Source organism: Pleurodeles waltl, chromosome 7, assembly GCF_031143425.1.
Source record: "Pleurodeles waltl isolate 20211129_DDA chromosome 7, aPleWal1.hap1.20221129, whole genome shotgun sequence".
In the NCBI taxonomy this organism is placed as follows: Eukaryota; Metazoa; Chordata; class Amphibia; order Caudata; family Salamandridae; genus Pleurodeles; species Pleurodeles waltl.
In genome coordinates, this window is record NC_090446.1 from 1,235,927,677 (window position 1) to 1,235,952,255 (window position 24,579).

General features: G+C 41.8%; 1 protein-coding gene across 3 annotated transcripts in view; it reads left to right on the forward strand.

The window, feature by feature from the left end:
• SHISA6 (shisa family member 6) overlaps positions 1-24,579 on the forward strand; it is a 1,352,839-nt gene that overhangs the window by 232,868 nt on the left and 1,095,392 nt on the right. For all 3 annotated transcript variants that reach the window (XM_069200366.1, XM_069200365.1, XM_069200367.1), the window contains exon 3: positions 7,097-7,257. In XM_069200366.1, coding sequence (XP_069056467.1) covers positions 7,097-7,257 — 161 coding nt within the window. The remainder of the gene's footprint in view (positions 1-7,096; positions 7,258-24,579) is intronic.

The following is a 24,579-nucleotide window of genomic DNA, read 5'->3' on the forward strand; positions in this document are numbered from 1 at the left end:
GTGTAGAGAGCAGTGGCACAGCGTACAGTGATGCAGAGTAAAGTGCAGTGATACAGCATGCAGTGACATAGAGTGCAGTGACATAGAGTGCAGGTGTCTAGAGTGCAGTGATTAAGAGTAAGGTGGTGTACAGTACAGTGCCATAGAGTGAAATGGTGCAGGGTAGAGTGCTGTTGCATAGAGTGGCATGGAGTGTAATTGTGTAGAGTAAAGTAATGTAGAGTGCAGTGGCGCAGAATAGATTAGAGTAGCATAGAGTGGATTGGCATAGAGTGTAGGGTCATAAAGTTGAGTGTTACAGAGTAAAGTGCATTGGCGTAGAGTGTATTGGCATAGAGTGCAATGACGTAGAGTGCAGTGTTACAGAGAGGATTAGAGTACAGTGCCACAGGATGGAGTTGTGCAGAGTAGATTGGTGTGGCCTAGACTGGAGTGGTGTAATGTAGAGGAGAAGAGTGCATTGGCACAGAGTAGAGTGGTACAGGGTGAAGTTGAGAGGCATAGTGTGAAGTGGCATAGAGTGAAATGGCATAGAGTGTAGGGGTGCAGAGTGCAGTGGCATTGAATGGTGTAAAATAGAGTCGTGCAGAGTAGAGTGCGGTGGTATGAAGGGGTGCAGAGTAGAATGGAGTGGCATATAGTGGAGTGTTCATGGTGTGATAGCACACCGCCATTACAGACAACACGTTTTCAATTCAAATTACCTTTACATTTGCACAGACTTACAGTTTTACTAATAAAACTATACAGTGCACAGACGAAAATGTGTGGAAATTGCATCACCTAGTTTAATAATTAGTTTTGATCACATTAAAGTATTTGTTTCCAGCACATTTCCAAAATTATAAAAAACGTACTAATTTGTCTGTTCATAATTCTGATATATTCTGAAATATTTACACAGTTCATTTAAATGCTGCTGTGTGCTAGGGAAATAGCTCTTTCCTATCCCCAGTATCAAAGAAGATTGTTTTATAAACCTTTTCACTTTGAAGTCAGAGTAAGAAAAGTAAGCAAGAGCCCTTGGAAGATAGCACCTGACATTTGACATGGGTCTTTGAATGCACAGCAAATGTGACAAGATAAGAACAAGATTCAAAGGCCTGTTATCAGAAAGTGAGTTCGTAGAAGGATATATAAAACACGGTTTAGGCAACAGGATGAACTGAACCTGGAGAGCCTAAAGGAAATAAAGCCAGCAAATGGAAAGACAGAAAGTATGAGTTACAAACCACAAAGTCAGTGATAATCAACAAGCAGAAAGGATTCCTAGGTCAACTTTCTGAAAGTCCCCAAGATGTATTTTTCAAACCAGACAGCTGCACTGTCTGATAGGTTCTGACCAACAAAAAAAAAGAGTACATTCTAATAAATAAAATGATGTAAAAATGGCAAAATTCCATCTGGAAACTGGAGTTAAAAATGTTTAAAGTTTAACCCCGGTCATCTGGTTCCACTTGACTGGTACACAGGCAGAAGTTAAGGCTGTCCATGATGGAGTGTAGGTATTTTAAAGAAATCAGGTTTAACCCGGTCGGAAGTTTTCCCTTTGGACTTAGGGCCCAACTTTTAAATGGGCAGAAGGCCTGTTGTTCAACCAGGGTGATAGAGTAAATTACTGCATTGCCCTGGTGGAAGGATCACCCATCACATTTATAAATGACCACCAAGCCGGCTATGTTGTATCTGTAAAGGTCAGATACCCACTGGATAAGGTCCTGATAAAGCTGTTGACTTTTGCAGGGAAACTTCCAAACTGGAAGAATTTGAAATTTGCTCACAAGGAAAATCCTTTGTTGGCTCAACATTTTTGGTGCATTTGCCTGGCTAAGATTTCTATCCCTCGGACCACATACCTGGTGGATATCCTGTTCTCTGTATTACAAGTTCCATAGGCTATAAAAGAATTGTAATACAATGGACCAGATATCCATCACATTTGGGATGGAGTAACCCCTCCGCCAAACTTTAAATCAAGCCCTTAGTCGCCATTGTGGAGCTCAGATTTTTCAGGGGGGCTGCAGGCTGTAACTGAAGAGGGCTCCATGAGATTAACACCTTCTCTGCAAAGACCAGCTGTATTGGATTTTCTGCTGACAAAAAAGAATCAGACTGGGAATAACCAGAATCTTTTTGTCATATCAGCTTGGCAGGTTGGACCCAGTCCTGTAAAGGTTTTTGAAGCAAGAATTTTTCTAAGTTCCAGGTTTCAGGAGCTGGTAGGAGGAGTATATTTTGACACTCGCCAAGTGTCCAAGACCTTGGGGACAGGACTTTATGATACAAGACTCACTCAAGTAGAGGCCAGGTGCAGGGTTCAGGGCAGGTCCATTTGGAAATGGTTGATTGGGCAGTTGCAGAAAGTGTTTTCATTTAGCTTGTTGTGTATCTGTAACTTGAACAGGCGGTCAGCCTTCTGACCATTGGAGTTCACGTCTTTGGCCTGGGTAGTCAAGGGAGAGCAGGTCTGGTCTTAGAGGCTCTTGTCAGGTTACAGCCAGCATGCCCTGTCCTCAACTGTTCTTCCACAGGTCCAGAGAGTGTTTTGGGGGAGGGTACAGTTGGGGGGCCACATTTATTCTTGGTCCCAGCCTCTGGGTGGTGTGACTTCTGTCTTCCCATACAATAGGGTAATTGTTCCCAGTGGCAACTCCACTGTCTTTGGCTGTATTACCTATGTGCCCTACTGCAAACAATTCCACAGTGCCCCCTCTACTTAAACCTGGTTGCCAGAATTCTTCTAACCCTGTGCAGAACTTTTGTGCCCACTGAAGTGGTGTGGCTAGGGAAATGAGCAACCCCTCCTCGGTGGTCACTCTAAAGCAGTTCCCTGGGCAGCTCCCCTCCCCCTCAGGATTTGTACCTACCTCACTGGGGGAATAAAGGTGGGCTCTACCCATGCATCAGCTAAGGTTTGACTGTGATAGCGTAGGCCTCATTGATGAAGTTAGTACAGTTCTCTGGCAAATTCCAGATTGTCATCCTGCTAAATGAACAGACACTTCACACACTCAAACCAATTTTCCTGCTCTGGGAGCAGTTTCCACCCCACAAGGGGGTATTCAGCTTCCAGGTGAGGTTGGAGCTCTACAAATGGGCTTTCAGAGGATTTAGGGAGGGAAAGGGCAACTTTTTTTTAAAAAATACCTTTTTTCAACATATTTATCAAAAACCTCACTTCATCAGTGAATTTGTCTTCTGATAAATATTTCAAAATATCCAAGAATTAATTTTATAGCAGTTTTCCAGCAGGAGCTAACATCTCTACATAGAATATTTTATCCCATTGCTGTCCTGTGAAACATGGAACTGTGCAAATAGATAATGGGGCCTTTTCACTGTAAGCACATGTTTAACATTAAATATGTACAGGTTCTACTTTTAAATACTAGTCATTCTGCCTTATGAGCAGTACAATCCATGTTGGGGTAGCTTATTAATATTTGAAAGGAAGGATTAGGCCTGTCAAAAGGGCTTACTTTGGCAGGTTGAACTTGCACTTCAAAATTGCACAGCTAGGCTGCAAATGATAGGACCACAATCATGTTTACGCTGTCACTGTAGTAAATAGCACAGTTGGTGCTGCAGTCCACCAGTGACATTTAGCATTTGGGCCCAGGGTGTATCGTTGTATCATACACTAGAGTCTTATAGGTAAACTAAATATGCCAGTCAGGTAAATGCCAATTTCATTGTGCTAAAAAGGGGATCTCGTGCACTTTTCCACTAGTTAGCAGTGGTAAAGTGCTCAGAGTTCTACATGCAGCAAAAGCAGTCAAGGCAAGAATCTGCGGTACACCATGCAAAAGATGGTCATTTCTAACACTGTCCATTTATGGAGCTATTTTAGTGTAACCATCTTTCCTGTGAACCAGAGGTGCTTCTGGTTTGTTTTTCTTTTCATCTAATTTTCATGGACCCTTATTTACAAACTGAAACTTCTTAAGATACCCCAAGATAGAACAGTGCCTATATTTGTTTCCCTATACAGCAGTCCTGAGGAGTTAGCCCCCCCAAAAAAAAACTTTTACTTGGGTTTCTTCTTTTAAGTAGCAGCAATATATTATATTTGTGATGCAAAAGTTGTACCTAGGGGTGGTGACATCTGTGAGACCTAACCCCATTTGTACAGTGGTTCACCCTTTTTGGCATGTGTGTTTTTGTTGTCTTTATGACTCTTCATGTTATATCACTGTTAAACACTTGTAGAGTGCAAGTTCATCCCTCCAAATATGTGCTGTACATTACCTCCCCTATATGTTCATTTTCAATGGTGCAGAAAATGCACACATTTCCTAGAAGGTTAAATGCCATATGTGGGTTTCAAAGTGCATATACATCTCCCACATATATGAGAAAAGTATATGCCTTCCATGAAAACCACTGTGCTCTGTATGGGCTGCAGTTTAAATATACTGCAGTAAAACATGGCAGAATAAAGGGCTTTGACATGTAGGAAAATGTATTCCTAATTCACACCTAAAGTGTGCCTTGTAAGCACACAGGGCAGGGTAGTCCTATATAAAAATGGGCACACTACATATTCGGGTTAATATACCCTCACCATGAAATTAATCCCAAAAGCTAATTTACGATGTTAAATTTGCTAGTCTTTTCCATGGACAGACCTTTATGTTATTAACTTCTTTCTTTCCTATCAATGCTTGGGGAAATGGTAGCAAATGATTCAATGTTATTTCTTACTCCATTTTAAAATCGGATTTAATAGTCAAAACTGATTTTTGAAAGCTTAACAGTAAACTGTGTAAAATTATAATTTGTGCTGCCTGAGCCAAAATTGGCCTAAAATCAATTTTGCCGACTAGTTAGCAGGATTAGTAATCTGGGAGTGGACAAGAACAATTTATACAGCAAAGTGCAGATTTAACGCTATATCTTTTGGGTTGGAGATGCTGCAGATGGCTTACCAGAGTCTATGGAGATATTCTCTTAGAACTGTATTTATACCTACCCAGGGAGAATTTATGGATAGGGCTACCCACTGGAAAATTAATAACCCCATTCCTGACCGCTACTATTCTTTCTATGCATGTATATAATGTGCATATTTTTTGCAATAATGATTGCAAAGATTGGAGTTAATGTGGTCACCTTTGATGCACTTATCCTTACAGTTCTCTTTTGCCGATCTCAAAACATGTTTTAGTGTAAACATTGAGTGCCTGTGAGCACATTCCTCATTTTCCCCAATATTCAGACCACTGTCTCCCCATATTAGGCTGATAGATCAATCACACTGGATTGGAAAGCATTGTTGCAGTCAGTATCACCAATGCTCCCATGTCAGAAGATATACATTATTCCATGTACTGGCAAACTCTAATCCTAAATTGAGAGCTAAGCATGTTTTCTTATCCCATAACTCTGGACTGTGAGCACTGAGACACATAATTTCACTGTGCCTGAATTTGTTTTCATTATTATAGACGGTACAGTTTCTATTCCTCATTGTTGATAGGTTTCTGGTGCTACTGATCTATTAACAATTCTAAAATATTTTAAGAGTCATGTTTTTTGGCAAATAAGCAAACGTTCTATATTCTAGTTTATTTCAAAACTTCCCATTGTTTGTGAAGAAGTATTGATTAGAAAGTTTGTATATGATCTGTAGCTTGGATCTTCTTTGTTTCCACTTCCTTCTCTTGTGTTATTTGTTATTTTGTTTGATTTGGTGATTTAGATTCGTTGGTTGTTATTTTTACTATCCGGAAAGTTTAAATTTCGAGGCATCAAACTGTTGTTCTGCATTAAATCGAAGACTCTAGTGGTCCATTCTTTCGTTACCCCAGCTGTAATAATTATATGCTAGTGTAAGCAGTCTCAGCTTGCAGCCCACCTTATTTAATCTTTGACTCGGCAACGCAGAGAGTTGATTTGGCCAAATTGAATTTGCACTGAGACCATCCAGGATTCTGGTTAATGGTGAACATATGCAATCTTGTCTTTGAGATATGTTGCTTTCTGGTCCCTGTTACAGCGAAGATCATGGAAAATGCCCGACCAACAGTTTTCCAAGTCCAACAGTCAAGTTATTATCAAAGATGTTCCCAAAATATATAATGACCCAAATCTTCAAATGATGCATTGGAAAATAACTGCTTTAACTATGTAGGCAATAATGAGTGAATGTTTATGAAACAGATTTGCATGCTATGGATCTAAATGGCGATATATTTCAGTATCATAAGATAGGCTAATGGCCAAACAGGGGAGTTGCCCTGTGAGGTCTGACGTTTGCACTCCTCGTTTATTTCAGGTGACTTTCTAATGCTTGACGATAAAGAGAGAAAGTGACTTTAGAGAAAAACTGTAAGATTATGAACTTTCTTTTGCCAATGTTGAATGCCAAAGTTGAATACTCTCAAACTCTAAATAGGATAAGTCGATACATTGATGCAAGTCATGCTCCTTGAAAATGGATTACAGAATTTTGTTGATGCTCATATTATGTATTTTAATTTGATGAAGTGAGCAATTAATTGATCCACAAAAGCACCAAATATGAGGTTAGCAAATGCCTTGCTTATGAAAAGTATTGATTGAGTTTATACTATGAAGTTTGTGCTTTGGACTCTACCATTGTGAAAACCTGGTGATGTTGGAAATGTGTTTTTTTGGAAGTCTAGCTAACATCTTTAGCTTCACAAAAGGCCTTTGTTTCGCGACTCAGAATGTCAGCTGGCAACTTAAATCAGGCATCATTTTACAGAAGCTGTAAACCAGTTTTTGTACACAACAGCTCACATTGGCTGGTTTATATTGTATACGATTACATTTATACCTCCTCTGTTTTCGCGTCAACTCTTATCCCTAATAACATCAAAACCTCTTAGCTTCGCTTCTTCCCTTCCACACCCCCACACTATCCCGAGGCCTCCTCATTCTAAAAAGAACAATTTCTCAACTGATACACTCTCCTATAAAGTGTTTTAATTGTTATCTATTCTGTATTTTCATATGCTCGTTACTCCTTCAAAATGAATGGGACAATAAACATTTGAAATGGCCTTTAAGGTTGCATACGTTCGTAGTACAGATTGTACTTTGTTTACATATGTTTTATTATATGTTTCAGGGCTCTGGCAGATATCTTAAGGCAGCAAGGACCAATTCCAATTGCGCATTGTGAAAGAGAGACAATTTCAGCCATTGATAACTCCCCCAAAGAAAACACACCTGTGAGGACGACCACGAAGAATCACTACACTCCAGTTCGTTCATCCAAACCTAATCATGGTATGTACATATTTTAAATATTTGCAGATTAATGTAATCTAGACCTGTTAAGAATAACATTTGAGGACTCCAGGAATGAAAGAACTACAATAATGTCTGTGGATACATGGGGTCAAAGTAAGAGTGAAAATGGGAAGAACTGACTTGCCATCCGAATCTGGAATTACAGAGATTATATGAGATATGGGAATCTCGCCCTTGTGATTATGCCCCGTCCGGAAAATGCTTCATCAGGTAAGGTGGTGACATTTCCTAATAAGAAAAGGCTGGAAACTAGGAACTGGCATGCTTTAAAATTAATTCGCATGATAATTTCCCAATTTCAAGTCCATCTTTAAGGACTGGCCTAGAATAACTTGGTATACCCAGGTCTGGAATTACAAGTATTCATATCCCGGCCCATGTCTAATAAATACCCTATATATATCTGGTACTTTCCACTACTAGCAGGGAAGTGCACAAACATGAGACATGCTCATTTCACTAATATCAGAGTTTCTATGAAGCCCACTGTCCTTATGCCACCCCTGGCCACAGGGCCAGGGTATACCACTCCTTCCCACAGTGCCTCCGTTTATAGGACCACTATTGTCATGAATTAGAGGATGCAGAAGTCTCTGTCGAGAGAGACTTGTTATGGGTACTGGGGTGGACTGAGAGGGAAGGAAGCGAGTGGTCAATCAGCAAGCGGGTTAGTCTTTGGGTTAGCACCTCGACGTCTTCCCTGGTGAGTACACTGTAGCAGAGGAATTGTGCAGTATTACAATAATGGTTAAACATACGGCGCTCTGAATTCTGCTGACATAGGTTTTTATGGCGCTTATCTCAAAGGTGTGGATTTAAACCACATAGCTTTAAAGGGTATAGTACAAATAATACCAAAAAAAATCTACTCCTTTTTAGCTACGAAAATAAAAAGTCAGATTGTAGGATTTTTTTCCGTAAAAGTAAACACGGTGACTAAATAGACTTTAAATGAGTTATCTCTTTGAGCTGCACAGAGGTCCGAATGCCAACAATTGATAGATTGTGTTTGGACAGCCTGTAGCTCAAGGCATTAGAGTTGGTGTCTTTGGATAACGTCACTATCCTGTTGATTTCTGTCTGGATTACAGTGAAATGTCTGCTGCTGTATTTATGTTTTACAGGAGAAGCTCTGCTCAGCATTAACTACTTAAACAATGAGCTCTGTTTCGCTGTGGAGACATAATCTCATTTTACAGTGGTGAGGCTGACTAAACAGAAATCATTTGTTTATTAAGCCTAATTAAAAGCCTTATTAACTCCCTCCTGATTGAATTTATCGAAAGAGCATCCAGTGTAAGTCATTCCATTCCATTAGATGAACAAACAGTAAATATGAAAAGACCATAAGAGCACACTAGGGCGCATAAATTTGAACATGGTTAATTTCACATAAACACAAAGAAACCATAGAGTCTGCTGAAAGGAAGCGTGTGATCATAAACAGAAAACAACAAACATCAACATGGTAAAATGATTGCTTGGATTAATCTCAGCCAATGATAGTCAAACTTGCCGCATTCCACTCCATTGTTTTTCCACTGGTGCCACTCTAGCGCAAGATCGGCCATATGTAATAGTGTCTTAGTCCTGGCCATCTGTAATGGTCAAGCCCAAACTGTCCAGCCGGGACATTAACTCAAGCACTCATTCCATCACTTTGTGGTTCGCTGCAGTAAACTTCCAAAGTAGGACACCGATTAGTTCAAACATTCCTTCAACCACTTTGATTTTTTAGTACAGTCAATATCCAAAGTATGATACTGAGATTAATTCAATACATCTTTGTGAGCTGAAGCAGCTGAAAGTTAATGTAAAATGTTGCTTCATTTCAAAGATTATTTCTCAATTACTTTTTTTTAAATAGAGAGAATAGAGAGGTGATGAAGAGTACTTGACCCAGATCCTTTTTGACATTCTGTGTGGTGCAGGGGAATATTATTGAGGCTCTTAAATCGCCCCCTGAAAAAAAAATAATGAGGGGCCAGATTTATCATTATTTTGAATAGCGATTACCTAATTGTGATTTTCAGCAAATTCCAATTAGGTTAGCACTATTTGAATGTAAGAAGCTCTAGAAGTTTCATTTAGCTTTTCCTAATGGCTCCCAAATCGACATACCTCATTTATATTCATGAGGTAGGTCGCAATTTGCGACCCATTGGGAAATGCTAAAATCACAGGTATGGTGGCCTGCTGGGTTCAGCAGATCAACATGTCTGTGATTGCTTTTAAATAAAGAAATCGTTTTTTAATAGGATGCGTTTAAAAAATAAAAATTAAAAGTTTTATTTTTATTTTTGAAGAGCAGTCAGTGGTTCGTGAGACCACTGCCTGTGGGACCACTACCTTCTTTAAAAAAACGTATTTGCATTCATTCGCAAAGAGGAAGGACCCCTTCCCATTTGCAAATATGTTACTACCCACTTGAAGTAGGTGTTAATATGTGAATGTTTTGCAACTGCAATTTGGTCAAAAATCATTCCTACATACTGCTGTGATTTGGTATTAGGAAGGGTCGCCCTTGACATAACCCTTCACAATACGAATTGATATGTATGCGCAATTCCAAAGTGTGATTCGGTAACATGTTACCGAATCACAATTTGAAATTCATACATACCAAAATGCATTTTTGCGGTTGCAGCGGCCGGATCATGATACATACGGCTCTAGTGGTATTTGGGGTATTTTTTATGAAAGAGCCCTTTCCAAATTGTACATGTAAAAGAGACCTCTCTACCAGAACATTTCCCGCCCTGTATATAGGATGAACTTTAGATAAGTTGTGCAGGTGGAAAATGGTGCATTTTGTCACAGCTTTGGCACGTAAATTAGATGAGAGATCAGAGGCGAAGAGGACTCAAAAGAGGTTTACAGCTAGAACGTTATGGTCTAAATCTTGACTACATTTATCATGAAGGTAGGTATATAAAAAGGTATGTCTTGATTTACTACAGTTAAGCACTTAATTTTGCATAAATGAACCATAACAACCATAAGACACTCACTCTCCTCTCTCCTCCACACTCACACTCTCTCTCTCTCAATATATATATATATATATATATATATATATATATATATATGTCTCAGATTTAGGTATTTCTTGGATATTTTTCCCTAATAATTTTGCACCATTTTGATGGATCTCCACAAAACTCAGGAGACCTGTTGCATTACTTACATTGTCAGAGGACTGAAAGTGTGTTCAATGAAAAAAGGAGCGTACCAAAACATGCTTGAAGTTCAATACATTTTCCATAGACTTTTGTATTTCATGTAGTGGCAGAACAGCTGAATAGATTGTAATGAAAATTCAAAGCAACTCCGTCCCCTGTTGTAATCTCTCTTTGGGCTTCAAACAATGTCCTTGTCATGTCAGTTCTTTCATTGGTTTGTGAGCTTGCCTTTTAAAATCTGCTTGCTTTCATTAGTGAAAGGCATGCATAAGTCATGCCTTTTCCGGTGTTTAGCCCTCCTCGGGCGCAGCGACCAAGTACTGAAAACCTACGAGGCTCCACGTTTTCTGTCCGGTTTATGGACTACTTTTTCTCTGGTTTCGCAGCGCGATCTCGCTTGGCAGAAGTAGAGCGCTTTGCATGACATCGACCCTGTTACATAGTTAATTGCACTTTTGCCGGTTACATGGATAATTGCACTTTTGCTGATAGGTTTCACTACGAGTGAACTTTTATTTCCATTTATGTGTCTGCTTAGCACTGATGGAGGCCGTCACTCGCTTACATGAAACTTTTACTTTTCAGTTTGTATGGCAAGGAAAGTCCAGTTAGTTATGTGAAACTGTTTTATTTTCATTTTCAATATATGTGGCAAGAAAAGTCTGGTTAGGAGTTTATAATGCTAGCTGCTCTAACTCAAGCAAATGCGATACCCGTTGCATTGCAAATGCTTGTTTTCTATTGCAAATGATGTTATGCAGTGGTTATGAAGTTACAATGGCAGACAACTAAGAGATATCTTGTAGTTCAATGCTATTAAAAGTAGCAAGGAATGTTACAAAATAAACTAGATAACATATGTAAAGTTTTAGATTTACTACATACACAAATGAAAGGCCTATTTATAGCCACATGCAATGGAAACCTAAAAACAAATACATGACAAATAAAATACATGATAATCTACATATGCTTTTTGCATGCCGTCTGGCCCATAAAACTGCCCAAACAAGACAAAAAAACATCTTTCTCTTGCACCTTTGTACATCAAAATGAAAAATGTGCCCTAGCAGTGAGCCACATAAGCTACTATTTGAGGACATGATAATTGCCTACTAGAAAAAAAAAAAAAAACTAAATTTTTCTAACAATAACACTAATTACCTTTCATTCACGTTGGCCTTCATATGTTGCACAATCCTACTAAAATTAGGAAGGAATCCTAAAGAATAAACTAGACTGCATATGCGAATTTTCAGATTTACTACACTAACAACTTGAAGATCCATTTATGGTAACATGTTAACCCCTTCGCTGCCAGGCCTTTTCCCCATCAGGTGCCAAGCCTTTTCTTTGGATATTTGGGGCAGTTCGCGCTTAGGCCCTCATAACGTTTTGTCCACATAAGCTACCTACACCAAATTTGCATCCTTTTTTTCCAACATCCTAGGGACTCCAGAGGTACCCAGACTTTGTGGGTTCCCCTGAAGGAGACCAAGAAATATGCCAAAATACAATGATTTTTTTTTTTTTTTTTTTAAATGGGAAAAAGGGCTGCAGAAGAAGGTTCGTAGTTTTTTTCCCTGAAAATGCCATCAACAAAGGGGTTGTGGTGCTAAAATCACCATCTTGCCAGATTTCAGGAACAGGCAGACTTGAATCAGAAAACCCAATTTTTCAACACCATTTTGGCATTTTACTTGACATACCCCACTTTTATTATTTTTTGTGCTTTCAGCCTCCTTCCACTTAGTGACAGAAATGGGTGTGAAACCAATGCTGGATCCCAGAAAGCTAAACAATTCTGAAAGGTAGACAACATTCTGAATTCAGCAAGGGTTCATTAGTGTAGATCCTACAAGGGTTTCCTACAGAAACTAACAGCTGAAATAAAAAAATATTGAAATTGAGGTAAAAAAAACAACCATTTTTCTCAATGTTTTACTCTGTAACTTTTTCCTGCGATGTCAGATTTTTTAAAGCAATATACCATTACGTCTGATGGACTCTTCCGGTTGCGGGATATATAGGGCTTGTAGGTTCATCAAGAACCCTAGGTACCCAGAGCCAATAAATGAGCTGCACCTTGCAATGGGTTTTCATTCTATACTGGGTATACAGCAATTCATTTGCTGAAATATAAAGACTGAGAAAACCTTTGTATTTCCAAAATAGGCACAAGATAAGGTGTTGAGAAGCAGTGGTTATTTGCACACCTCTGAATTCCGGGGTGCCCATACTAGCATGTGAATTACAGGGCATTTCTCAATTACATGTCTCTTTCACACACTGTCTTACATTTGGAAGGAAAACATGAAGAGAAAGACAAGGGGCAATAACACTTGTTTTGCTATTCTGTGTGCCCCCAAGTCTCCCGATAAAAATGGTACCTCACTTGCATGGGTAGGCCTGATGCTCGCGACAGGAAATGCAACATGGACACATCCCATTTTTACATCGAAGTCTGATGTGTTTTTTGCAAACTGCCTAGCTGTAGATTTTGGCCTCTAGCTCAGCCGGCACCCAGGGAAACCTTGCAAACCTGTGCATTTTTTAAAACTAAACACCTAGGGGAATCCAAGATGGGGTGATTTGTGGAGCTCTGACCAGGTTCTGTTACCCAGAATCCTCTGCAAACTTTAAAATTTGGCCCAAAAAAGACTTTTTCCTCTCATTTCGGTGACAGAAAGTTCTGGAATCTGAGGGAAGCCACAAATGTCCTTCCACCCGGCATTCCCCCAGGTCTCCCAATAAAAATTATACCTCACTTGTGTGGGTAGGGCTAGCGCCTGCGACAGGAAATGCCCCAAAACACAACATGGACACATCGGATGTTTCCAAAGAAAACAAAGGTGTTTTTTGCAAAGTGTCTACCTGTGGATTTTGGCCTCTAGCTCAGCCGGCACCTAGGGAAACCTACCAAACCTGCACATTTTTTAAAACTAGACACCTAGGGGAATCCAAGATGGGGTAACTTGTGGGGCTCTCACCAGGTTCTGTTAACCAGAATCCTTTGTTAACCTCAAAATTTGGCTGAAAAACACTTTCTCCTCACATTTCGGTGACAGAAAGTTCTAGAATCCGAGAGGAGCCACAAATTTCCTTCGACCCAGCTTTTTCCCAAGTCTCCCGACAAAAATGATACCTCACTTGTGTGGGTAGGCCTAGTGCCCGCAACAGGAAATGCCCCAAAACACCATCTGGACACATCAAAATTACCAAATACAAAACTACCTGTTTTTTGGGGGGGAGGGCAACCTGTGTTTTTGGTCCTGGGCTCAGCAGCCATCTAGGGAAACCTACCAAACCCAGACATTTCTGAAAACTAGACACCCGAGGGAGTCCAGGGAGGTGTACCTTGCGTGCAACCCCCAATGATTTCTTACCCAGAATCCTCAGCAAACCTCAAATTTAGATAAAGATCACTTTTTTCCCACATTTCTGTGTGGGATCACTGCACCGGGACAAATTTCCTACCAACCAATGTTCCCCTCAGTCTCCAAGTAAAAATGATACCTCACTTGTTTAGGTGGGCCAAGTGCCTGTGACATGGAAGAGGCAAAAACATGTCGAAATTGAAGGGGAACCAAAGCGGGTCCAAAAGGACAGTTTGAAACAAACATTTTTATGCTGACAAGCGCAGCAGAATTCTTATCGGTATAGATGGGACAGTGTTGGGTGGTAGGAATTTGTGGATTCCTGCAGATTCCGGAAGGTTCCATCACAAAAATGTGGGAAAAATGTGTGATTTTCAGCAAAGTTGGAGGTTTGCAGGGCATTGTGGGTAAGAAAATGGTGCGGGGTGCATGTGAAGCACACCAGCCTGGAATCAACCAGATGTTTCGTTTTCAGATGTGTCTGGGTCTTGTGGATTTTTCTGGCAGGGTCCCAAAGTAAAAAAATGTAGCCCTCACCTTTCCAAGTGGGACGATTTTGAGAGTTACTAAGCTCTCATGGCCCAAATGTAAAACCAAAACCCAAAATAATCAAATGTCTTCTTGCTTGCCATGGGATGAAATGTTTTAGTGTGCGGGGGGAGAGCTGAAAGACTGTTACCCCCTTCAGTTGGGGTGGGGGTATAACCAGGCCCATATTGGTTGGTAGCCACCACCCCACTATTTTCTTTTTTTTTTTTATTCCATGCCATCTAGTAGACTTTCTGCCCCCCAGGGGTGTGGATCGGGGGTAATTGCCCCATCTGCCCACTGGTGGGCAAAACAACTTTGGCCCCATTTATTTGGGGTGGGGGTTTGGCCATAACCCCACTCTCTTATTTTGAAAAGAAATCTTCCCTGATCTCTGGTGAGCTTTCTGACCCCCTTGGGGACCGATGGGCCTTCACAAAATAGGCCGATCTTCCCCCACAGGGGGCAGATATGGCCAACAGTAATGTGCCCCCATGGGGAGCGACCCTTGCCCAAGGGGCAGCCCCCCAAACAAAACACACACATACACAAACACCAATCTCTGGTGTCTAGTAATTTCTGCACCACTTGGGGGCAGATTGGCCTAACAAAAGTAAATACAATTTGCCCCCCAGGGGAGCGACCCTTGCCTAGGGGTTCGCTCCCATACATCAAAACATAAAGTATATAATAATATATATATATCCTTGGTGTCTAGAGGTTTCTGCCCCCCGCCTAAATGATGTGCCCCCCTGGGGAGCGGCCCTTACCCAAGGAGCCACTCCCCTTATACGTAAGTATAAGATTAAAAAAAAAAATCCTGGTGTCTAGTGGTTTCTGCCACCCCGGGGGTAGATCGGCCTAATTATATTAGGCCAATCTGCTCCGGGGGGGGGCAGAAATGGCCTAGAAACAATTTGGTCCCCCAGGGAGCGACCCTTGCTGAAGGGGTCGCCCCTAAACATAAAAGAAAAAAAAAATCCCTGGTGTCTAGGGGTTTTCTGCCCCCGGGGGGGCAGAAATGGCCTAAAAATTATTTGCCGCCCTGGGGAGCGGCCCTCACCCAAGGGGCCACTCCCCTTATACGTAAGTATATAATTTTAAAAAGTGGCCCTGGGGGCAGATCGGCCTAATTATATTAGAAAGCAGAAATGGCCTAGAAACAATTTGGCCCACCAGGGAGCGACTCTTGTTGAAGGGGTCGCCCCTAAACATAAAAGAAAAAAAAAAAATCCCTGGTGTCTAGGGGGTTTTCTGCTCCCCCGGGGCAGATCAGCCTAATTATATTAGGCCAATCTGTCCCCGGGGGGGCAGAAATGGCCTAAAAATTATTTGCAACCCTAGGGAGCGGCCCTTGCCCAAGGGGCCGCTCCTCTTATGTTCATTAAACAAAAACAAAATACCTGGTGTCTAGTGGTTTATGTCCCCAAGGGGTGGCAGAAATGGCCTAAAAATGATTTGGTCCCCTGGGGAGCGGCCCTTGCCCATGTGGCCGCTCCCCTTATGTTCATTTAAAAAAAAAAAAATCCCTGGTGTTTAGTGGTTTCTGTCCCCCCCCCCCCTTCAGGGCATCGCGAACGGGCAGCTGAAATGCTTGCAGAGACATGAAAGAAAAGGAAAGGCCTCTCCTTTCCTTTCATGTCTCTGCTGGCCACCTCCTCCCGAGCGTAAGAGAAATGCTGAGCATTTCTCTTCCGCAATCGAGCTGTAAGCATGCTTCCAGCGCGATGGGAGGTGACCTCTGATGAGGTCAGCACGCTTTCGCGTGCTGACGTCATCAAACGTCACTGGGGTTTTGGGGGTTTTAGGGGTGTTGGGGGGGTCGGGGTGGTAGGGGAAGCGATTCCCCTTCCAGCCCTGACCTGGAGGGGTGGTGGGGTGGAGAGGCGGCCCTCGGGAGGAGTGCTAGCGCTTCCCCCGAGGGCCGGTACACAGACGTAATGGTTATGCCAGTGGCACCTGAGAGGCGCAGCCACGGACGTAACCATTACGTCCGTGGCAGTAAAGGGGTTAAGGGAAACCTATAAACAAATACATAACAAATAGATTATATCTGAATATTCATATATGTTATGTTTGCATGCTGTCTGGCTTACTAAATAAAACTGTGCCTAACAAGCCAAACAAAAACCATGTTCCTTATGTACTTCTAAAATGGAAAAGTGATGTACCAGTAAGCTACATAAACTGCTATAAGGAAGAGATGATAATTGGCCATTAAGAAAAATATTAATAATACATTTTTACAATGATAGGCTTTCATTCACTTTGGGTTTCATATGTAGCACAATCCTCCTAAAAAGTAGCAATGAAGCCCAAAAAATGAATTAGACTGCATAAGTAAAGTTTCAGAATTACTACATGAACAGCTAAAAAACACATTTATGGTGACATGATTATGTAAACCCAAAATACAAATACATATCAACTACATTAGACAAAAAAGAAATAAATCACATAAAATCTGATTGTCACTCTGTAGTTATAGTTTGTATTCCCAAAGTTAGGAAATTCTCAGATAATATCTCCCGAATAACTTTCCACCCATTTGATGAATTACCACAAATGTTCCAGACCTATAGCATTTTCCACATTTTGACATGATGTAATTTTGTATGGTGAATCGTTAAGAGGGTGCAAAGATAAAAGGTGATAAAAGTGGATTTTAAAGAGGATAGAAGGAGATTTTAAAGTGGGTTCCCCGGTGCCCACCTGGGACGCCCACTACATGCCAAATATTTGAGGGCCATGGGGGAAGCCACTGCCAGTCATACTGGGTGCTGGTGGGAGCTGGCTCTGTTGCTTTCTTCTGCCTGGGCGAGAGTATCTTATTTCTCTGCCCCCATTGAACAAAATCAAATGTGTGCTCTCTCCCTGTGAGAGTGCAGTCAGGGAGCTAAGTTTATGTTCCCTGTCTAAGCTTTACCAGACAGGAAACAGCAGTGTCCTGAGGAATGGAGTCTATGGGACCCTGCTTTGATCGGGCCGCAGTGTATGGGGTCCCCGGAGATGATCTATAGCTCGGGGAAGTGGCCCTAATGCTCTCTCCTGTTAAATAGACTAGCCTGGGGGATGGGATCCCTGGGGCCTCTCTGAAGCTTGGGGTGGGGAGGGCTGTACCTCCACTCCTGCTTCCCAAAATGAATACTTTGGCCAAGGAGGATAACATTATACAAAGCCAGCTGAGGTGTGCTTGGATGCTTGTATGGTGGCATGCACTCACCAGTATTGTAGACCATAGGCAGTGTGATGGACTGGGAGGGAATTAAATTGCTAAGCACTGAGTGAGCGAGGTCATTGTGTTAGTGAGTTGAGGCAGAGCTTCCACTTTGTCTAACCGAATGAACCATGGCATTGTGGCTCAAGGACACTGGGAACACTCTTTCTCTAAATGCATAATCTTCTGCAAGCAATATCTTGGGAGGAAAGAATAAGAACGCTTATTTCATTTAGAATCCATGTACCTACATTCTGCAGTCATTCTTGTTGAATTCTTTGTCCCATAGTTTCCCATGAACAAACTGAACTGGACTATGCCATTCTCAGTCCAAGATGGTAGGCACTAACTCTAATATAATAGGCTAATGAATTCAGGGATAGTGTCCTGCAATGCAGTTGATAGTATGTTCCATTGTGTTCTGAAGCCCTTACTTTTGATTTTTGTGCCATTGTTTTTTTAGGATATTCCTTTTCATTAAAGAGCTCATTAAGGAGCGTCTTTCTCATATGCCAGTGTCAGTATTCCCATCCAGGTTTCAGTGAAAGTAAGGGAAAGGTTGGATTACCTTTACTTGTTTAAAATGTGTGAGTAACACACTGTGAGAACTTTAGTTGTTTAGTTGTCTGGAATGTGAGCCGTTCAAGCAGCAACCACAGTTCTTGTCAGGGTAAGGCACAAGCGACCCAAACGTAACCTATGCTCACCCTTTAGTAGCTTGGCACAGAGCACTCAGACTTAACTTGAAGGCAATGTGCAAAGTATTTGTGCAACACTTCAAACAGGAAAACAGTAAAAACACCACACAAAAAGGATCCTACACAAGGTTAGAAAAATTGAATGTAATTTAATAAATAAAATGACAAAAATAACAAAAATCCAATAGCTAGAACTTGATTTATGAATTTTTTAAGAATAAGCTGTTAAATAGAGCCTAGAAGCAAAAGGCACCAACCTGAGATATCGGGTAGTGCCGGACTGGGACAAAGTCAAAAGTGCAGGTGGACCATGATGGAGCACGGGCTATCTACAGAGACCCAGTTGGGTATACTAAACCAAAGAACTTTAAATCCAGGCTTGTGGAGTGCTGCCACAGTTCTGAACCATGCAGTAGAGGGGATGTGCGATGCTTCGGTACTGAGTTGCAGTGAGCCTGCTTTCGAGTTGCTGATGCATCGACGTTGAGGATGCATTGGGCATTCAGGGTAATGCGCCCATTGCAATGAGCCCAGAGGCTGCGATGTCCAGGTGCAAGAGTAGGATGGTTGGAAGTCTTTTATGTCCCTGAGACCTCAGGTCATGAGGTCACCCAACTAGCCCTTGGAGTCACTCTGGGTTCTGGGTTGGAGAAAATCAGGTCCAGTCCTTATCACTCACAGGAAAGAAGGCAGCAGATACAGGTCAGGACAGCAAAGCAGGAGTCCAGCAAAAAGCAGTCCAGCAGAGTGGCATGCCTCGAGTAGCACAGCAGTCATTCTGCCTGGCAGAGTATCCACAGTTCCAGAAGTGTACTGAATCAGTGTTTTTTTAGGTCCAGTTCTTGTTCCCAGTGGTGCCTTCGAAATGAGCAAACTTCAACGAGATGTCTTTGAAGTGCACAGATGTCCTGCCCTTCCTGCCCTGGCTTTGGACTCATTATAGGGTGTATGTAGCCTATTGTGTGTAGAGAGGACATAGCCGATTGAGTTATACGGCTGTGTCCAGCTCCTCCCTCCCATCCCTCACAGGATGGTCCATCAAGTCACACGTAAGCTCCCTTTGTCTGTGACTGTCTAGGGGGAATAAAAAAGCCCAGTTGCCCCCCACCCCAAACATGATCATAGACAAGCAGTAGCCATCAAATGTATCAGAATTGTAATTTAAAATTAAACTTCTCCATAAATTGTGATTTTAAATTGTGATTTTTGCCTACCAGGACATGTTAAACATAAACGTTTTTAAATGCACTGCACTCTGCCCTTGGGGTTGTCTAGGGCCTACCTTAAGAGTGACTTTATGTATTGAAAAGGAAGGTTTGGGCCTGGCAGAAGGTTGACTTTGCCAGGTCAACATGGCAGTCTAAAAACTGCACAAACAGGTTCTGCAGTGGCAGGTCTAAGATGGGTTTAAAGGGCTACTTAAGTGGGTGGCACAATCACTGGTGATGGCCCACTAGTAGCATTTGGTTTAGAGGCCCTGGGCACATGTAGTGCACTCTTCTAGGAATTTATCGGGAAATTAAATATGCCAATTGAAAGTAAGCCAATGTTACCACTTTTTAGGGAAACAGCACAAGCACTTTAGCACTGGTTAACAGTGGTAATGTTAGCAGAATCCTAAGGCCAGCAAAAACGAATTCAGCAACAACAGGTGGTCTGAAGGCAAAAAGTTAGGGGAAACCATGTCAAGGATGCCAAGTCTAACACTCACACGTACAGTAAAATAAATAAATCACTTAAATGTCTTCACTTAGCTTATTTAAAAAGACAACACTTAAAATTCAAGCTTTGAAAATGAAGGAAATGATTCTGATGTGCCATGGGTACCATAAAAATGTCACCAATAAAAATTCATGAAACTATCAAAGTGATGAACATTTTCTGTCTCTTAAAAAGAGAGTTGATGGGACATAGGACCCACTTGTAACCTTATCAAAAAGTGCACAGGGTCAGATACAACTGGTGTGTTGGTCCTGATGAAGCAAAAAAGTCCTCTGCAGCCGACTTGGAGGCTATATCTGAGCAGGAATTCAAAAGGTTAAGTAAGTGTTGCAACAGTTTATGGAATCTGGACATCTGGTTCACAAACTGGGAACAGAAGAAATGTTCTTTGAAGCCAGTTTGGAGACCGTATCGAAATAGAACTCCAGGTAATTAGGTGCATGCTGCCTTACAAAGTCAAGAAAGGGCATGAGGTTTATTGAGGATGGATATAGTTTGTAGGAGAACTTGGTCAACACTTCTTGCAGATTTAAAAATATCAGAGAGATTCCTCATTGTCCTTAGAGGCAGTCCTGGCGACCTCAGCCCACTAGAATAAACTTAAGGGGCATACTTTCACAATATTCACGTCGAAAAACAGAAAGGGCCTTCTCAGGTTTCTGATTTTCCAGACGTCAAGAAAGGGGTTGCTTAACAAAGCTTAACAGATGGCAGCTGAGCAACCCCCCACACAACTGGCAGATGTTATTCTTAACCCGGTCTTCTATTTAGGAATCGTGCACAGCCCAGGAGCTCTCCTTAACGCACTAGATATTCTGTAGCCCCACAGTTTCCAGGAGCTATGTTCTACCAGCGCACCTCGCTATTCCTGGAGAACAATTTAAAACATAGGATTTCTCAATTCTGGTCGAATTCAACGAAGAAGAAATACCATCAAGATATCTTGCAGTGATCCTCTGCAGCTAGGGAATCTTTGCAACCACAGCCAGGGATGTCTTCTTTTCTTTCAAGCTCCAAGTTTTAATCTGAGAAAAAAGTGGTTATCTTTCATGCCACCATACCAAGAACCAGCTGCCACGCTCCTATATCGCCCCCGCAACTCTCCCCCACCCCCAGGCACATTTCCTGTAGTAACCTGCATTTCCTAGTATGCGATAGTGTCTATTGTGGCATCAGATAAGGATGAGATCCTGCAACATGACTTATAGGGCTTAAATTATAGCAGTTCTAGTATTGCATGTCGTCTTCAAGCAGCATTTTTCCTGACGTGCTAGTTTATTTATAAAGCGATGTGAATCTCACTTCTTTTCCCAGGGAAATGATTTTGGTAATCAGACTGAAGCTGATTGCAGGTTCTGGTTCTATTGGAAGTTTTTAGGGGCGGAGACTCTTTGAAATGGCCTCTTGTTTTTGTGATGACTGCTTGATGCGCGTTGAACATCAACCCTCCACCCAAACTCTGGAAATGTTTCATTTTTCGCGGTCCTGGGTGTGGTATCTTCCATATAACTGATGGATTTAAAGGACCTCACGCTTTGCTGGAGGCTTCAATTGGTAGGATATTATTAGTGGATGAAACTGCTATATTAATTGAAGTTGCTAATTATTGTTATTTTGCGAGGCATTGAAAATATCTTCCCTGATTCTGTGCATGTTTACGTATCAATTTCACCCAGTGCTTTACATGTTCCATTGTTGGCGATATCACGGAAAAGGGGTTGTGTTCAAAGCATATAGTTCAGTTTTAATCTTGAGTCTGGCAGCATCAATTAGCAGAGGCTGTAGCGTAAGTTATGGTTGTTTTATAGTTTGCTTCTAAAGTGTACTCATTTCATCTTTATCTTTCACCATTTCCTTTCTGTGACCCAAACAGTGTATTGCCTGACCTGGGTACAAGAAAAAAGGGGCAGAAGATACAAACGTCGCCTTTTTTGAATTAGTAGGGTCCAGCCACGCCAGCCACCCCCTCTGAGGAAAAACACTGTGCATAGCTGCTGTTATTATTACCAATATCATGGTATTGAATGTACGCGCCTTGGAAGGATAGAAGGCTGAGTCAGCCATGCTTGGGCACAAATTCATGCCCTGCATATCCCTCTTATCTCAGCAGGAAGTGTTCAACTCACGGAGTCATTCTATCAACATGATTTAATGTACTCAAATTGTAACCACTCCTATCTTTTCTGTACATACGTTTTTGGCCACTGAATTCAATCGTTAAACATGAGGACATTATTATTTGTGTAAGGGCTCCTACAAAATCCACAAAAACTACCACGTTCTTATCTGCACTGATCAGCAAACTGAAATGTAACAGGGTGCTGTTTTTAAAGGTAATTACCTACTATGTGCTGTAGAACCTGCAATGGGATTATTTAAGACACCCAGGTGTGTGATGTAGAAGATAATAAAATATTCACCAAGAACATTCTGTACTTGTTATTAGTTTCCGCAGAACAGTATGCGCATCAATAAAAAGATAAATGCACCTTACGACCAAACTTATTATTCTCTCCGTAATGTAAAGGGGGAAGCAGTCATTGACAGCTCTAACCATTAATTGGTATTGAAATGAGAACATATGCCGTATTATAGTGCAGTTTCACACTCACGCATACTGAGACGATAAATTAATTTTAATTCTTCCAAGTATTTTAATTAAATAAATATCCTAAAAAAACAAAAGTAGACATTGTTTCTGAACTTATGAATATGAAGTGACGGAGACCGCTACAAATGACATCACTTAGTATGAAAGTCCTCAGAAAAACAAGAATGTAACTGCTATTGCAAGGCATAAAGGCCTCGCCCGCCAAGTTGTAACTGCCGTGCGGCCGCCAATGCGGCCACACTCCTGCGGTGGCCATTACGAGATCCCCGCTGGGCCGGCGGGCGGAAACCTGGTTTCTACCCGCCAGCCCAGCGGGGATGTCGGCCGAAACACGGGAACTGGCTCCAAATGGAGCCGGCGGCGTTGCGACAGTGCGACGGGTGCAGTTGCACCCATCAAGATTTTCACTGTCTGCTTTGCAGACAGTGAAAAGCTCCATGGGGCTATGGCAGGGGGCCCGAGGCATGGGCAGTGCAGGGGCCACCTGAGGCCCCGCGACTCCCCTTTCCGCCAGCCTTTTCATGGCGGTTCCTACTGCCATGAAAAGGGTGGCAGGAGGGGGACTCGTAATCCCCTGGGGGATTACAACCGCCGGGACCAATGACGGTGCGACCGCGGTGCTTCCGCCACGGTCATAATTAGCAGGATTGCACCGCCAGCCTGTTGGCGGTGCAATCGTCAGAACAGCCCTGGCGGTCTTTGACCACCAGGGTTGTAATGAGGGCCATAAAGTCTAGTTGAAAGCGCCTAGAACAGCATCTATACTGCCTGATAGTAGCCATAGTCTGAACAAGGACTGAGACGTCACATATAATGAACAAGGATAAGCTGTTGTTCCTTGGCAACACCTCAAGACCTTCATGTACTTCATTTAAAAACTACGCTTTTAAAAGGCTTTCCAGTAGAACACTATACATTACAAGTAGAGCATTTACAGGATTCAGTAAAACAAATGGTAAGACTAATTTGATTGTGTGACACGGGTTCCGACCAGGTTAGCTCCTACTTTTTTGTGTTTTAGAATACCCGTTTTTTGGATCTTTGCTGTAAATGAGTCTCCCAATACTAAGACTCACAAACTGTAAACTCTTTGGGAATGGATTAAGAGTGCTAGCCACGAAGGACCACCTTTCAAGAAGAGGTCCACTGCTCTGCAGGTGAGATCAGAGGCTCTCAGCTAGTTGCACTTGAAAATGCCTCACACATGTTCACAGGTGTATGTTCTGAGGAAGTAGAGCTACTGTCTAGTGCAACCTGGTATCTGCACACGGGTATCCTTTTACAGATGAAACACTTGATAATCTGATTATGACTTGTCTAGGCCTTAAAATGAGACTAAGCATTCATTGTGTAAATATGCTGTGATTTACTGAAGTATGTTGTTCTTCAATGTATGGCCCACTATAGGCAAAAGATGCCCTAAAGTACAGTTTAGCCATAGTTGGATCTAGAGCCAAACTTGACACATGAATTCCATGGTAAGCAAGGGTCAAGTGTAATGATATAGCAATATTTTCACCCTACCTCCATTTTATTTGGTACTTCAATTATTACATTTTTTCTCTGACACCTCTTTTAATTAAATTATGACTTTGGTTCAACCTGTTGGTCCAAGGTAATTACTCTTCTGGCCAGCTAAAGGATTAAAGCATTTCCCATACAATAGGGCCATTTGGCAGTGATTAAGCTTGTTCCTAGAAGTGGAAAGGGGTGGAGGTAGAAGTTGCATGTGATAATGCCATTGTCCACGTCCCTATGCCTTTGGGATCTCAACCCAAGGCAAACAAAGCAAGAAATCCAGACCTATAGCCCTAATCATGAAAGGGTCCTCCTTTGAAGTTTTGGAGGGAAGGAACTAAGCCCCTATGCCAGTTAGGGATGTTGTTTAAGAATTTCCCACAGTTCTGTTCAGAGAACACTTGAAATTGTCACTTTGTAAATGCAATGCAGGAGGGGAGAGATA